The following is a 15,449-nucleotide window of genomic DNA, read 5'->3' as shown; positions in this document are numbered from 1 at the left end:
CTCCCTACATCCTCTGACAACAGTCCTATATTCCTCCCAAGTGACCAGCCCCTCCTTCCATGATCTATAGATTTTCCTTTTCCACTTAAGTTTGCCCAGTAGTTCCTTCTTTAACCATGCAGGTCTCCTAGCACCCTTACTAGATTTCCTAACCATTGGGACACTCTGATCCTGTGCTTGCAAGAAGTGGTCCTTGAATGTTGACCAGCTATCTTGAGCTCCTTTATTTTCTAGCACCCTGTCCCATGGGATTTCCCTTAATAGATGATTGAGGAGACCAAAGTTTGCCCTGTGGAAGTCCAGGGTTCTGGTCCTGCTGGGTATTTTGTTCCTTCCACACAGGATATGTACTCATATAAAATCTGTTTTGTTGTGATTACATCAGCTCAGTTAAGATTTTATTAGCATTTAAATTCTATCACCATGCCTTACAAATTAGGTAGTTAATATTGTACAAACAAGGCAAACAAATAATTATCTTACTGTATTGCTTAATAATCTACCTGGTCTTCTGACATTTTTCAAAAAGAATTTTCAGCTTCAGTACAATACATTTTTTTTCTACTATGTTCTTGTTTGTTACACAGTTGTCAGGCTTTTCACTCTCAGTCTATCCTTCTTTCTCTCTTTCTTTACCTTTCTTCTTTTAGATTCTGTAGTATTGCTACATTAAAAGAGAAAGCAAGGAGACTTGCTATTAAGGGGAAGAAATTCAAAGTAGAGTGAAAAGTCATAGCAGTACTGTGAATAATTAGAATGCAATGATTCTTTGAAATATAAATATGTGTAATTTTGTAGGAGTGTAAAATGGTTTGGTTTTTTTGTCCCTTGTTTTTTCTTTCTGGGTTTCAGTGTTTAGGAGTAAGGTAGGACAGGTAACAGCTTCTGTTGTTCAAATTTAAAAAAATGGAAGAGAATATTTCAGATTATCCCATATTTTGTTTTATTTTTATTTTTCTATTATAACCACTTATTTATTTGTTTATTTGTTTTATCTAAATGTTGCATTTTAAAATGCTTTTAAATTCCCTCTTTCAGAGGTTTACCTTTTCTGAATTCACAGCTCAGCAAATCTGCAGGAATTCAAAACTGTTTCTCTACCACCACATTTGTTTTTATTATGTATGTCTTCAAAAAGAGGTTATTCTAAACATTACAGATTTACCTATGGATAAGAAATCATGAGTTATAATATTATCTTTTCCAATCCTTTCAGTTCTCAGTTTTCTCAGTCTAGCCTTCTCTTTGACTCAAAGATTCTTCCAAGTTTAGTCCACATTGAAACTTGTGCTCCTGCTGCCCCCTCCCCTCTCCTGCTGCCCCCCTCCCCTCTCCTGCCTTTGTCCCCGCCGCATGTCCCCAGGGGGACAGCTGCTGCCACCACCCAGGACCAGCCTCCTGCGCATACAACCCCTTTCCTGCTTTAATGAGAGGGGGAAAACCAGCCCGTGATGGGGAAAATCCAGCATCCCCAGGGCCACCCTTCACACCAGGGCTCTCTAACCAACACCCGCAGCACTGAATAATGCATCAAGCCCTGGGAAACAAAGAGGATGGGGAGGAAGAGCCCAGCTCACCCCCGCCCTCTGCAGCAAAAGCAGAGGGAGACTCTGGGCTGGGGGGGCTGGCACAGCCCCCCGGGGCTTCCTGGGCTCAGCTGGAAGTCCCTGGGAACCAGGGATTTGGGGAAAAAGCCTGGGAGAAACAGTCCCAGAGTGCAGGATGGCAGCTGAAGCTCTTGCAGTAAACACAGGCAGGACCATGGCTGGAACGGGATGGAGAAAGGCAATAGGCACCCAGGTGAGAAACATGGAGAAGAGCAGCAGGAAAAGGCTGGCAGGGAGGCAGGGAGCTGGGGGTGCAGCTGGGAGAGCAGCACAAAGGGATGAGCTGGTGGAGAACAAAAGGGAGGGGGGGGGAAGATGGAAGGAGGAGGGATGGTAATTGCCAAGCAAACAGGCAGAGGCAGCCACAGCTGGGGGAGAGGAGGAAAATCATCACTTGAAAGAAAGAAACTGAGGATTCAGAAAGGAAAAAAAACAAAAAAGTGATAAATAATTAAAGGAGATCAAACGAGGCAGGCAGCAGAACAGGCCTAATTGCAAGGATCCACACTGAGGTTTTGACATCTCCAGCAGCCACCTCCTGATGCAGAAGGAAGGGAAGGCAGGAGCAGGAGCCAAGTGCCAGCAGGGTGCCCAGAGCCCAGCCTGGCTTCTTGGTGCTCAACAACCCCCCCAAGGACACCAGGGAATGCCTGCAAACAGGGGGAAGCAAAGCAAAGGCAGGCAGGGGAAGGGGTTTGGAGCACTGTTAGCCCATAAAAGCCAGGGGTGCAATGAGGATAGGGGATCCCAACAACCCCTTGTACACCCAGGGGGGGCTTGGGCCATTCACCTGTGTCCCAGTAGCTGGAAGCTGCCATCAATTGGCCACAGGTGGGCAATTAGGAGTGGGTTGGCTGGGTCTTCTGTTGCCCCAGGGCACCCTGACCCTTCTAGCCCTTGGCAGGGATTTTTCTTCCCCATGGATGTGTCAAGGTGCTCCTTGAAACCCTGGGAGACATTTTGCACCCATGCTGTGCCACAGCAAGGAGCCCCACAGCCTGGGACCCACTTCCCTTGGCTCTGACACTTGCTGCTTTCCTTTGGCACCTCCTGAGTAGGAGGAGAAACAAGTATGGGAGGAAAAAATGAGCCACCAGACCCCTTCCAGCTCGAAAGGACCTCAGAGCAGTCTTTCATCACCAGAACCAGCTTTTGCTTTCCCCAACCCAAAGGGCTGCCCTCACAGAGCATCACCCAGAGGTGGAGAAGCAGAGAGCTGCTGCTGACCACAAGTCCCCCACTGGGTCTTTCCCCATAAGCAGCTTCCACAACCTCCTCCTTGACACTATCCAACCTGTCCCAAGGGCCCCCAACAGGCAGCAGGTGCTGCCTGGAGGTGCTGCCTGGTGCCAGGAGAGACAGGCAGAGCAGCCCAACCTCTCAGCACAGGCAATCAAACCCCTGCCCTGGCAGGACTCCCTGCATATTAATTACACTGTTATCCAGCCATCTGTTCCTGCAGCCAGGAAAAGAGCAGTCCCTTTGGTCTCCTTTATTAACAAGTTCCCCTGTAAATGCAAACAAACCCTCCCAGCTCAGCACCAGGCTCCAGCTCTGCTTTGAGGGAAGCAAGAGCTTGGGGGCATTTTAGTAAATCAAGAGCAGTGAAGGCAAAGGTGGTGATGTAATGTTGCCTGTGGCCAGGGGAGGGTGAGGAGAGGTCTCTGCAAAGCCAAAAGCACAGATCAGATGGATTCTGATCCTCCTGCTCCCATTAAAGCCTCTCTCCATCACCCTGTGAGGGAAGAGGGAAGGTGAGCTAGTTGCAGGGGGTCTCTGCCCTTGCTCCCAGCTGTGCCCAACCCACCAGGGGGTGCATGTGTCCCTTCTCTCCTTTCCCTTGAGAAAAAAAAAAAAGCCAGCAAGGAATCCACTACACCTGCTGAGTAAAGCATGGAGCCTCCAAAAGGGATCAGCCACACAAAGCCTGCCCTGAAGCATCAGCCCCAGTGACACAAGGACAAGCACCAGTGACAGGGTCATCAGCATCTGTGAGGCAACTCCAACCCCTCTTCTGGTTTTGCTCCTTTCCCAGAGCCAGGAAATCAGCCAGCTTGGGCAAAGGCTGCACTAAACCATCTTCTTGTTGTTTCTCCTGCTTCTCCTTTTCCTAAATATCACCAAAATACCAGTAATTGTCTCCAGGCTCAGCCACTCCCGCTGCAGGGCTGTACCAGCCCGACCCAAAAGCAAGCTGCTGCCATCTCCTGGAGCCTCCCAGGGGTGAGATGGGGCTCAGGAGTGGCAGATCTGTACCCCAGGAACGAGGGACAGGTGCTGTCAGCCTGCACCTTGCTCCTGCAGTCATCCCACCTGAAGCTCCCCCAGGACACACTGAGGTCAATCAGGATGAAAGACTCAAGCCACAGCTTTCACCATTTGCTTTTCTCCTCATTTTATCCTCCTGCACTTCACCACATTGCCCCAGCAGCACAGGAGTGGCAGGGCAGGGGGAATCAAGTGACCTGTGACCCTCTGGAGCACCTTTGTTACTCTTAACACACACCTTCTCTGTACCTTGACATCTGGCCCCAAACAGAGCTGGGCTGCCTGAGGAGGTGGCAGCTCCGTGCATGCACATGATGCTGCAAAGATGTCAGATGCTTAAAGACCATGGAGACAAAGCCCTGTTCAGTAAACAGGGTGAAATCCCAGAGCCCTGAGCAGGGCAGGGTTTTCTCCTCCCCCAGGCCTGGTTACTCACCTCCACGGGAGGTAAATGCCAAAGGCTGCAGGCACCTGAGGGAGCACCATGACTCAGCGTGGTGGCCACATGGCAGCAGCTACAGGACAGAGGATGAAGGTCGAGTGTCTGAGACACCACCAGGAAACACCACCCAGGGTGAAGCATCAGCTTATCTCAGTACACTCAGCTAATTCCTACACATCCCAAAGAGAGGTAACACCCCAGCTCCTTTCCTCCTCTGGAGAATCTGTTCAGAGAGATGAGAAGGGGTGGGATGTGGTTTCATATCTTCAAAGGTCAATGTGCCAGAGGGACAAGATGCCATCCAGAGGGACCTGGAAAAGCTAGAGAAGTGTGCACAGGTGAACCTCATGAGGTTCAACAAGGCCAAGTGCAGGATCTTGCACCTGGGCCCAGGTAACCCAAGATATGAACACAGGAGGGGAAGGTCACACTTGAGAGCAGCCCTATGGAAAAGGACCTGGGGGTGCTAGTGGATCAAAAGCTGGACATGAGCCACCAAGGTACAGTTGCAGCCCAGAAGGCCAAGCCATCCTGGACTGACCAAAAGAAATGTGTCCAGCAGATGGAGAGGTGGTTCTGACCCTCTGCTCTGCCCTGGTGAGAGCTCACCTGGAACACTGCATCCTGCTCTGGTGGCCCCAGCACAAGACATGGACTTGTTGGAAAGTGTGCAGAGAAGGGCCATGAAAATGATCTGAGGTCTGGAGCACCTTTCTGGTGAGGACAGGCTGAGGGAGTTGGAGTTGTTCAGTCTGAAGAGAAGGCTCCACGGGAACCTCAGAGTGGCCTTCCAGTACCTGAAGGGGCTACAGGAAAGCTGGGGAGGGTCTCTTTACAGGGCCTTGCAGTGAGAGGATGAGTTGAGAGATTTAGGTTAGACATCAGGCATAAATTCTTCAGTGTAAGGGTGGTGAAACACTGTCTGCCCAGAGAAGCTGTGGCTGCCCCATCCCTGGCAGTGCTAAAGGGAAGGTTGGATGGGGCTTGGAGCAGCCTGGGCTGGTGGGAGGTGTCCCTGCCCATGCAAGGGGGTTGGAACCAGATGATCTTTAAGGTCCCTTCCAACTAAAAAAAATTGTGATGCTGTCCCACACTTACCTCCACAAACCATCTTCAGCCTTCACAGCAATTAGGTTCCCCACCACAGCAGAGTACAGCACACAGTACTTTGGACCAAGTGGAGAACACCCACACATGTTCACCTTTCACATCCATCCAAGGTCCTCCTGTCTCTGCCTTCCATGCAGAAAGCCACAAGAAGGGGGTCTCACTGTCCTTCCCAAAAGGAGAGCAAATTTCCAGGCACAGGGAATGGCTGCAATTCCAAGCATGGAATTGAGGGGGGTGGGGGAAACAAACCCAAAGACCAAAATGTGCAGGAAAGGAATGAACAGTGTTATCATTAAGGGGATCTGAAGGAGACTGAATAATCTATGAGTCAGTAGGTGCAAACAATCCTGCTCCACCTCAGCTCCACTTACTCATCCCATCCCTGAGTCCCTGCTGGGCTAAGTGAAGCTTTCTGCTTGTCCATGCCATTTCCCCATTCTTGGCTGCATTGGGACTGCTGACACCAGATCAAATAACCTAGGTCCCATGATGAACCTCAAGTTCTAAAAATCCCCAACCCTCAGAGATCTGCTCTATCTACTGTGCCCAAAACAGCAGGACTAGAACAAGAGAGTGTCATTTCCCTCTTGGCAGTGAGGAAAGGCTTTCCCTGCAGCATTTCTGCTGTAGGTCCCTTGGACCACTGGGCACACACACCAGGGGTCCAGCCAACGAGCTCTGGCAGATGGATACACCCCCCCTGGTCTGACAAAACCTGGGCTGCCTATTTCTGGGTACCAAATTGCTGTGGGGCCTGCAAGACCCCTTCTTCCAGCAACCTGCTCCACTGCAGAGCCTGCCACAAGATGTCCAGGTTCTGCTGGAACACAACATCCAAGCTGCATCTACCAGGCTCAGCCAGTCACTGTGTCCTCCAGGTCCAACACCCTCCCCTGCCCTGCTCCAACTCTCTAATTCTATTAATACCCCCTAATAATTACTTTGTTCCAAGACTGCTGAGTAATGACTGCCAACACTTCTGTTTCATTACTATTCCTGCAAAGAAATCAAGCTTTGATACATTGAATTTCTGCAGAGGAGTGACAAGAACTGTCTGCCGTCCTCTTAACATACCAGAGCACAGGGAGAGCCAAGCACTTTATTCTCAAGGCATCTTCAGTGTCACAACTGTGTGATCCAGCTCAGGTTAAAAGCAGCTCACAAGAGCATTAGAACACAAGCAGTGGAGGAAAACAACCAGTGACCAAACTGCATCTACTACCTTTAGGTTTCTTCCTGAGGAGAAGTTTCTGCACCATGTTCTCACTGAAACCAACACTCCCCTCAGTTCCTCCAGAGGTGTTGGGCTTTGGCTTTTCCTTCCTCTAATCAAAAAGCCTGTTCAATTTAGAATTCAACCCACGTGGATTAAAGCAATTCAAAGCAACAGGGGAAGCAGCCCACAGAGGAAGTAGGAATTAACAGCTCTGCTCGTTAAAGCTCACCTTCAAAGAAGGCAGCAACAGAACTCGTCATCACCATTTTCTTGCAGACATTTATTTTTATATTCACAGGAGGATGAACGTAAAAGAAATGTACGTGGATGCTAAATCAAGGCTTTTCTTCCCAACTAGAAGGAAGCCACTCAGCATTTTAATTATTTTCTTTGAGCAGGACTGATGTTCCAACCACTCTGCTCTTTTACTAACTTTTGAAATCAAATTAGTTGAGATTAAAGCAACACAGACACAGAGGTATTTTCACCTCCTGAAAAAAACACCTCTTAGCTGACTTAGCTCCCCTGCCACAAGCCTCTTCACCACCATCTTGATCTTACCTGGTCACACCTGGTTTCCCAGTTGCTGCACTGAAGAAGCAGCTCAAGCCAAAAGCCCAGCAGCAGCAGAGCTGAGAGGAGTAAGTTCACCTGCTGTAAGAGACTAGTTCATCCCTAGATCAAGTGGGTAACCCTTCAGAGCCCTGCAGCCTCTCCCTTCAGAAGACAAGGACATGAGGACAACCCCAGGAGGGTACACTGAAAAAATGAGGCTGTTTTATTGATGATTAGGCTCTGCACTGGCAACAATCATGAAGCTAACACAGACTTCAACCAAAGCATGAGCTTTGAATCAGAAGTCATAAAGTGACATGATGCCTTAATAAATTAAGGAAGTTGTTAATTCCTCTCCATCATCAACTCTTCTTCACTTGAAGTTCTTTGCAAAATCCTCTCCTTTCTTAATAGAAGCCTTCAGCTCAGACATGGCCTCAGAAACCATCTTCTGCTCGAAGGGGGAGATCTTGCCAATACCTAGATTCTTCTCAATTCCTTTTTTCTGAGGGAAAGAGGATTTTAGGATTAACCATTCATCAAATGACCTAGAGAATAACTTAACAGCTCTGATTAAGTATTATCCAGCTGAGATGGAGACCCAGCCTGGGACCCCTATCATCACAAGTCTGGCAAGCCTGTGCTTCCTGGCAGGACTCAAAAGGCTCCTCATTATCTGGAGCAAGCTCCACAGCCTTCACAAGTTTCATTCTTTTCACACTGAGGTGTGAAACTTGCAGCCAGCCCCTCAGCTCCTTCAGGAGCAGACTGACACCAACTCCTCCTTTGTGCCTCCTCCTCTCTTCAAACCCACCATTTGGCAAGAGAACTTATCTCCTTTGGTGTATGCCCTTCACTTGCCATGGGCTTCAGAGCTGCACTCTGAAGTGCAAGAGACCTCATGCCTACATCCAAACCCTTTCCCATTAATCCCCCTCCACTTCCATTCCCTCAGCTAGCCCTGAGGACAGCACACACCATCCTCTGCATCCCAGCAGACATGTCAGGGCTGCAGCATCCTTGTTTTCCACTCCATCCACAGGGCAAGAGAGATCAAAGGAACACTCCTTTCAGAGTTCAGTAGAGGTCCTGAAAGGAATCCAGTCATCCTAACCCTGTAGCTCCCCATGCCTCTCAGTTTGAGGGATTTGCTCAGAGCAAGCTGAGGAGCCAGGACTGCTGACTTTGGGCAATCATAAAAAGTCCTTCACAAACAGGGATCAATTTGAGGCAAGTGTGACCTCATCAGACAAGTCTGAATCTCTGGTGACCTGGTGCTCAGAGCAGCCCTGTGGAGCACAAGGTCTATGCCTAAGAACAAACCCTAAATATGCAACACCCCTTGAAGGGAGGCTCAGCTCTTCACCTCAGCAACACCTCACATTAGGCTAAGCTGAAACCACCAAAGAAAAACCACCAGAATGAGTCAGCAGCTGCTGTTTTAAGCCCCCTCAGCAGAAGTACATACTCCCAGCAACAGAGGTGTGGAGAAGTACGGGCTCTCTGTCTCCTCTGACCGCACGAAGGCGCACTCGATAACCCCCTCCTTTCCATTCATGGCATCCACCAGGGAGAAGACAAACCGAGCACCAGCGTAGGCCATGGACAAGGTGGCAGAGCCTGAAAAAGTTAAATCCCTTTTAGAACAGCTGACAGTGAAATCTGATCGTTTGTTTAGCATCAAAGGCTTCCAAGCCTGTATCTTTACTGAGCTGCAGTGGCACTGATCAAGCTCCGAGCCAGCTCAACTAAGCAGCAGCTGCTGGCCAGCTACAGGTTATTTAATTCCCCAGATGTACAATAAGAATCAACTTAATTTGACAGAGCAGATTCATTCTAAAGCCATGGGTAGTGTGGGACCAGTTAGTGTTAAGTCTTACCTACATACTGAGCTGCTTCTAGAACCACAGGTTCAGGCAGTCACTGACATGGCAGAGCAGCTAGATCTGCAATCAGCACTTGGCAATTCTGCACCAGCTGTACATAAGGTTAAACTGAAGACGACTGCATCCATTCAGCTGGCCAACAAGAATGACTTGGAGGCTGCACTCAAGAACCAACCTGCTCCTGCTTTAGCTTGGACAACTTCAGTGCCAGCTTCTTGAATTCTTCCTGTAAGCTTTTCCAGCTGATCCTGAGGAAAGTCCACTTTTGGTGTGCACTAGATTGGAAAAAAAGAAGTTACTATGGAATACCAGGACCCCCCCAGATTCAGCATAAGGCCCCCCACCCAATGCTTCCTGTAACATTCCAGCTACCACAAGAAGTTCTCCAAGGGGAGCCTCAGTAACCCCAGCCTACAGACTGCATGATGTGACCAGCTGCAAGAGCTCACCAAAGCTGCTGGTTATGGCATGGGCTGTACCAGGAACCTTAGCCATGCCTGGCTTGCTCCAGGACAAACCACAGCTTGGCACCAAAGCCTCTGCCATGGTTACTTGCTACTGGGTAGTCTTCTGTATTAGACCAATGTCTCCCATGCATGTAACAGCCCTTAGGAATTTCAAAAAGCACCTTGCACATATTTGTGTAACAGTGGCATTATGGAAGGCAAGAGCCTTATGAAGGATCCAGCCTGCTAGCAGAATTTAGGAAGTTAGTGGATACAGATACTGCTCCACAAGTTAAGCACAGCTGTCTGTCCCAGTTGACTAACCAAAACACACTCTCAGCATTCAGCAGCTTCAAAACCCTCACTCTTATTCCCTAAGAACATGTTTCTATGAAGAATACTTTATCCCCCATGTAAAGGTTCTTTCCCTTTTCTCAGACTGCCACACCCCAGCCACCTCCTCAGAGCTGCAGCCTGCTTAAGAACTGCTTTTCATTCTGGCTCAGCTGCATGAAGAGAGTCTCTCTCTGACTAGCAAGGAGTCACTCCCAGAGCAGGGCTCCTCACCCAGCTCAAGCTATGTCTCCTCATTGCAATGCTGCCTGTGGAAGTGGTGGTTCTTGTCCACCACAGCAAAACCAGTTTAATTTCCCTGCTGAAGGAAGGTATTAATAGCCTGAAATACCTGTCACAAAAAATAAAACCCAAATCAAACAGTGCCAAGACATCTCAACACCCACACCTCAGTGCTTATCCCAGATTCCTTCAGTGGAGAAAGGCTGGAACTATATAAACTACCCAGGAATGGCACCTGGATTTAGCTCATTGCCTTCCAGTTTCCAATACCTCATCTCAGGATGAAAACAGCTACATCAGCAGGGAAGACTCCTTGCTGAACCTTAGCATGTTACACCCCTTAACAAAGGCACTTCCCATCAACTCCAAAACATTGATGAGCATGATGCCACACAGGACACTAACAATGACATACCTGAGAGATCAGAGGGATAATAGTCTTCCCAGCATGGCCACCAATAACTGGAACACTTACTCGAGCTGGATCTAAGCCCTAGGAGAAAATGTGACACTTGCCAGTTTCTGCAGCATACAGAGAAGAAAACATTTAAAACCACCATGCTCCATTTTCTGCTCAGGGCTTTTGGACACAGGGCAGAGTCTGAGGCAGCTACACAGCAGATGTACACAGCTGAACCCCAGCTTACTCTGACAACTTCTGCTACAGGACATTATTCATGCAAGTTCAGGTAACAGCATCACCAGTACAAACTCCAGAAGGGCTATGACCTGTTACACCTCCTGGTACTTCACAGAAGACCCTGTCACATGCAGCACAGCTTGACTTGCAAACACATGCTACAACTCAGGCCTCTCCTTCGGTTGCACCTGCAGGGCTGGAAATGCCAGGAGAACCAAAGTGAACACTCAGCTCACTGATGGGGGGCAGCTATGAAAAGGAAAGGTCAAAGCCTCTTGAAGCACATTTTACAAGAAACCCTATCCCCAGGCTCCTCTGGGAAATGGAGACAGGGAATCACTGCCTCTGCCTTAAGCTCCACAGAAACCTGAGCTCCTCTGGCTCTGTGCAGTGGTTTCAAAAGCATTTTTCATAGTCCTAATGACCAAAACACACCATATCCCTCCCCCAGCACCTGTTACTAAGACCTGCCTTCAGTTCAGCCACAAAAGTGTTTGCTCTGACAATGTCCAACGTTGTCACACCAAAGATTCTGTTGGGATTATACACACCCTGCTTCTTGAAGACTTCTGAAGTTATGGGGATGGTTGAATTTACCTACAGGCAAGAACAGACAAGCTTTAATTAAAAGCAGCCTAATAATGAAGCCCATGCATGATCTGAAGAGGCAGCAAACAACTCAAACCACACTTCCAACTTGAACTCAACTGTAGCTTATCATTTTAATTCCTAATTGAAGAGCAATTTACAGTCAGGCTGGAATAAAAATCTTCCATAATAATTTATTCACTCATGTTACAAAGGCTCCTTCTCCCTTGCTGAGCTAAGACTTGTACTCCAGCTAATACAGCAGCATGGATTAAAACCACAGTCATACAGATATTAAGATATTAAGCACTTTTATATCCAATCTTCCTCTGACTTAAATATAGCCAAGAGAAATGGGTCAGTAGAACCAGGATTTTACTTATTTTCTGCAAATTAACTGTAGAACTCAAAGATTCTGGTCAAAACTAGATTATTCTAGTATTCTCCTAGATTTTCCCCCCCCACCCACATTCCCAGGGTCTCCAGAAAATACTTACTGGGTTAGAAATGATACAGATCATGGCTTCTGGGCAGTGCTTTGCACAGGCAGTTGTCAAAGTAGCAACAATGCTTGCATTGGTGTTGAACAGGTCATCACGGGTCATACCTACAACACGTTCAGGGCAGGATCTGAAGTTACCCACAGTCTGCTCCTTAAGGAGGAAGCAACTCAACCACAACCCAATATTCTGCTCTGGAGGGATATGCTTCTGGTTTTATAGATCAAAAGAAAACTCTACAGCTGTAGTAATGAACTGGCTCCAAAGGTTAATAAAAGGTCACTGCCCCTTCTGACAGATCAGCCTTTTCCTGGCAGGACAATTGTCAGAATGTATCTCCCCAAGGCAAGCTGAAGTGGCAACACTGACCCACTCCAGAGGTGCTCAGAGCAGTGTCCCTGCTCCTCAGATGAATTCTCCTCCCTCTCTGCAGTCACCTCCAATTCAAATGTTTACTGCTGTGCAAAATAACAGCCAGTCGTGTGTCACCTCATTTTTGTTGCAGCAATCACTTTAACCATGAAAAATGAAGAATTAGGAAGAGCTGGGCATTAAAGCCCTAGAATTGTGTGACATTTCCAACAGCACACTGAAGAACAGTAGAAATAAAGCAGGTCAGAGACATTCCAGAAAGGCTTAACAAATCATTCAGAGATGCCCTGAGAAGTTATCTAGGAATTAATATAAAACAAATTGTTACTATTCTACTGAGAAATTAAACAAAGAACCAGTATTTTTACTAGAGTATTGCTCTGGGAAAGAAACACAAAGAGAAATTCAGGATCACTGGAAGGAAAAGCCTTTGCACCTCAGCCCTGCAGACACCAATTCTGCTCATTTCATGAGGGACAATGTAACACAGAGGCAAAATGAGCTGCCTGGTGCTGCAACCAGCTCCAGGTCAATGTCATTAACAGAGCACTTACAGCCCAGGCCAACCCCCAGAGCACCCTGAAGCACCAGACACATCCTCAGGGCTTTTTAACAAAGAGACCATACCTGGTTTTCTAGGGACACCTGCAGGAATAACTACAACATCACAGCCCTTCAGACACTCAGGCAACTGCTCAGGTCCCAGGAAGCCTGGAATGGAAAACATTCAGGCATTATGTTTTTGCCTGTTATTAAATATCTAACACTTGGAAATACAAAATTACACCCAGAGGTAGCAAATTCTTTTTTTAATCTAGCCTTCCATTCAGACTTCTGCTGAAAAGCAAAAAAAAAAATGTAATTATAGATGTTTTATCTTTGATTTTTGATCCTTGTTTCAAATCTTACAGAATGAGAGGGGTGGGAATGTCACATTCAGCTCTTTCAAAAACCCTCAGTTCCTCCTGCTTTGTGTATTTACTCTCCAAAAACCCCAGCTGGGCACTAGAGTCAGTGCCCCCAGAGAAGTGCAGACAGGCACATTCTAGTGGAATGTAACCCCTTGGGGATCTGCAGATAAAATGAAGATCACGAGACTAAGTTCTGATGTCATCAGAACTTGACAGATGTCTCTTCAGAAAAGCAGCAGGCAGAATCCATATAGACACCCAGGGAATGTTAAGTCTCTTTGCAGCCAACCTTTTAAATTCAAGACTCAGGCTTTTTTTCCAAGATGCTTTTATTAAGCATTCAAGTCATTCAAGTCCCCTTCAGTGCAACCACATTCTCATCTCCATACACATCCACCTCATCAGCTAAACCTTCAGTCATGCACCCCTTGAGGACAAGCTACTTAAGGGGATACCAGGCTTCAGGATCAGAGGAAAATTTCCTTTCCCAAGCAAGGAGCATCTCCCATGTGTCACAGACACCCGAGAGGATCCTTTCCATCAGCAGGCAGTACCTTTAACTTTGGCTCTTGTCTCAATGTGGCTGAGATCAGCTGCAACACCTGGAGTGTGGGCAATGTCATAGAGGCTGAGTCTGCTGACCAGGGGGCTGTTCTTCAGGAGCAGGGAGAGGGGCTGCCCAATGCCCCCTGAGGCCCCCAGCACTGCTACCTTGGCATTGCTCTGAGGGGGGAAAAAAGAAAAAAAAGAAAATAAAAAAGATAGCAAACACACATGAGAGATGTCCTGGTAGCTACTGCAGCAGTGACCTTGGGGGATTTCACCACACTTTCTTTACTTTTAGTTCTGTTTCTCAATTTCTTTATCAAGCACTATGCAAATTTGATTGCCTAAGCCCACAGCAAATGACTACCACGACAGCCTCCCCAAAATCCTTGAGGTTGATTAGTAGGACAAGTGAAAGGAAAACGTTCTTTTGTGATCTGAAGCTCAAAAGGGAAACATGGTGAGGCCAAGAAAACAAAAGGACCATCTGCCTTCAGATGGAAAGTCTGCCTGAGACTAAAACCTGCCACCCTGTGGAGCCAGACCTGATTGAGGGCAAAATCTGCAGGTTTTCTGGTTTTCTTTGCCAGTATGAACAAAATATGCCTTCCCACTTGAAAAAAATCAATTAAATTAATGGGCTAAATGTAATAACCATGTGAAGAAAATGTGCACTCCTGAAATAAACACCTGCAGCTGCTTCAAGATTGAGGCCTGAGAACATGAATTACAATTACCAGCTTGGATCAAGCAAGGAAAATCAATTCTTGCTTTGTTGCTCTGGTGAACTGATTTTACACTAACATGTTCTCTGGAAGAAAGCTGTCTCTCTTGAAAATGTCTGCACTCTTCTTTGTAGAGAAAGTGTTACCAGATAAAGAGAAAAGCTGACTTGGAAGTGCAGAGCAGTTTTAAAAGGCAACACAAAGGGAGGGACAACCAGAGGCTGCTGCAGAGATTAGACAAGGTTAATACAACTACTGCTGATAAGGGCATTTCTCTATCACTCTGTCTTATCAGATAAAGCCACAACAGCTCCAAGCCCCCACATGAACAGCCCAGTTATTATGTTATGACAAGAAATAATCTACCTAGAAGCTCAATCAGCCTAAGCTCAGTTTCCCTGCTACTGCAACAATTTAGCATGAAGCATCACAAGGAGAAGCAAAGTCTAACATTAGTCACTGCTGTGCCCCACATTTATGGCTGAACTGATACCATGAGGTCAAAAATCTCATTGCTAATAAGCTTGATTCCTGTAGAAATTACACAAAGCTTTCTTGCAAAGCACATCTTTACAGCCACCATAATCATCCTGTCAGAGGCCACTGGGAGCTCTTTACGTTAGAGGTCAGTCTCTCTGGACCCACCAGGCAGCACCAGTCCCCTCCTGGTTCCCAATCACACGCACTGGATTTCAGGATGTGAAGGATTATGGCTAAAGCACCAACCTCCAGCTTTTAACTCTTTCTACATGCTGAAAACGAGGGCGTGTTTCAGCAGAGGGAGGAAGGAAGGAAGCCAAACTGCTTCTCAAGCCCACGGCACACCGCCAGAAAGGGAAGCTCATTTAGAACCAACCGACTCGGCCACCCAGTTTACACCTGAGAAAGGCCTGAGAGCGGCTGTTCCACCGGGCAGGCAGACACAGCACCAACCCAGCCCCTCAGAACCGAGCCCCTCGCGGCAGCCCCCCACTGACACCCACACCCCTCAGCCCCACACACAGGAAGGCCCAGACCGGCTGCTTCTCAGCCCCCTCACAGAGGCCGAGAGGCCCCGCTCC

At 47.6% G+C, this 15,449-nt stretch overlaps 1 protein-coding gene across 1 annotated transcript in view; it reads right to left on the bottom strand.

Annotated features, from left to right (window-relative positions):
• Window positions 1-7,396: 7,396 nt before the first annotated feature.
• The window catches only part of MDH2 (malate dehydrogenase 2, NAD (mitochondrial)), a 9,320-nt gene continuing 1,267 nt past the window's right edge, over window positions 7,397-15,449 (bottom strand). Inside the window, exons 2-8 of the mRNA XM_010006040.1 lie at window positions 13,672-13,840; window positions 12,834-12,917; window positions 11,832-11,941; window positions 10,522-10,599; window positions 9,260-9,359; window positions 8,667-8,818; window positions 7,397-7,703 (exon numbers count right to left, since the gene is read on the bottom strand). Coding sequence (XP_010004342.1) covers window positions 7,572-7,703; window positions 8,667-8,818; window positions 9,260-9,359; window positions 10,522-10,599; window positions 11,832-11,941; window positions 12,834-12,917; window positions 13,672-13,840 — 825 coding nt within the window. The 3' untranslated portion in view covers window positions 7,397-7,571. The remainder of the gene's footprint in view (window positions 7,704-8,666; window positions 8,819-9,259; window positions 9,360-10,521; window positions 10,600-11,831; window positions 11,942-12,833; window positions 12,918-13,671; window positions 13,841-15,449) is intronic.

This window comes from Chaetura pelagica, unplaced genomic scaffold (assembly GCF_000747805.2).
Source record: "Chaetura pelagica isolate M959 unplaced genomic scaffold, ChaPel_1.0 scaffold49, whole genome shotgun sequence".
In the NCBI taxonomy this organism is placed as follows: Eukaryota; Metazoa; Chordata; class Aves; order Apodiformes; family Apodidae; genus Chaetura; species Chaetura pelagica.
Note: the sequence above shows the minus strand (reverse complement) of the source record. Positions and strands in the feature narration are given on the sequence as shown.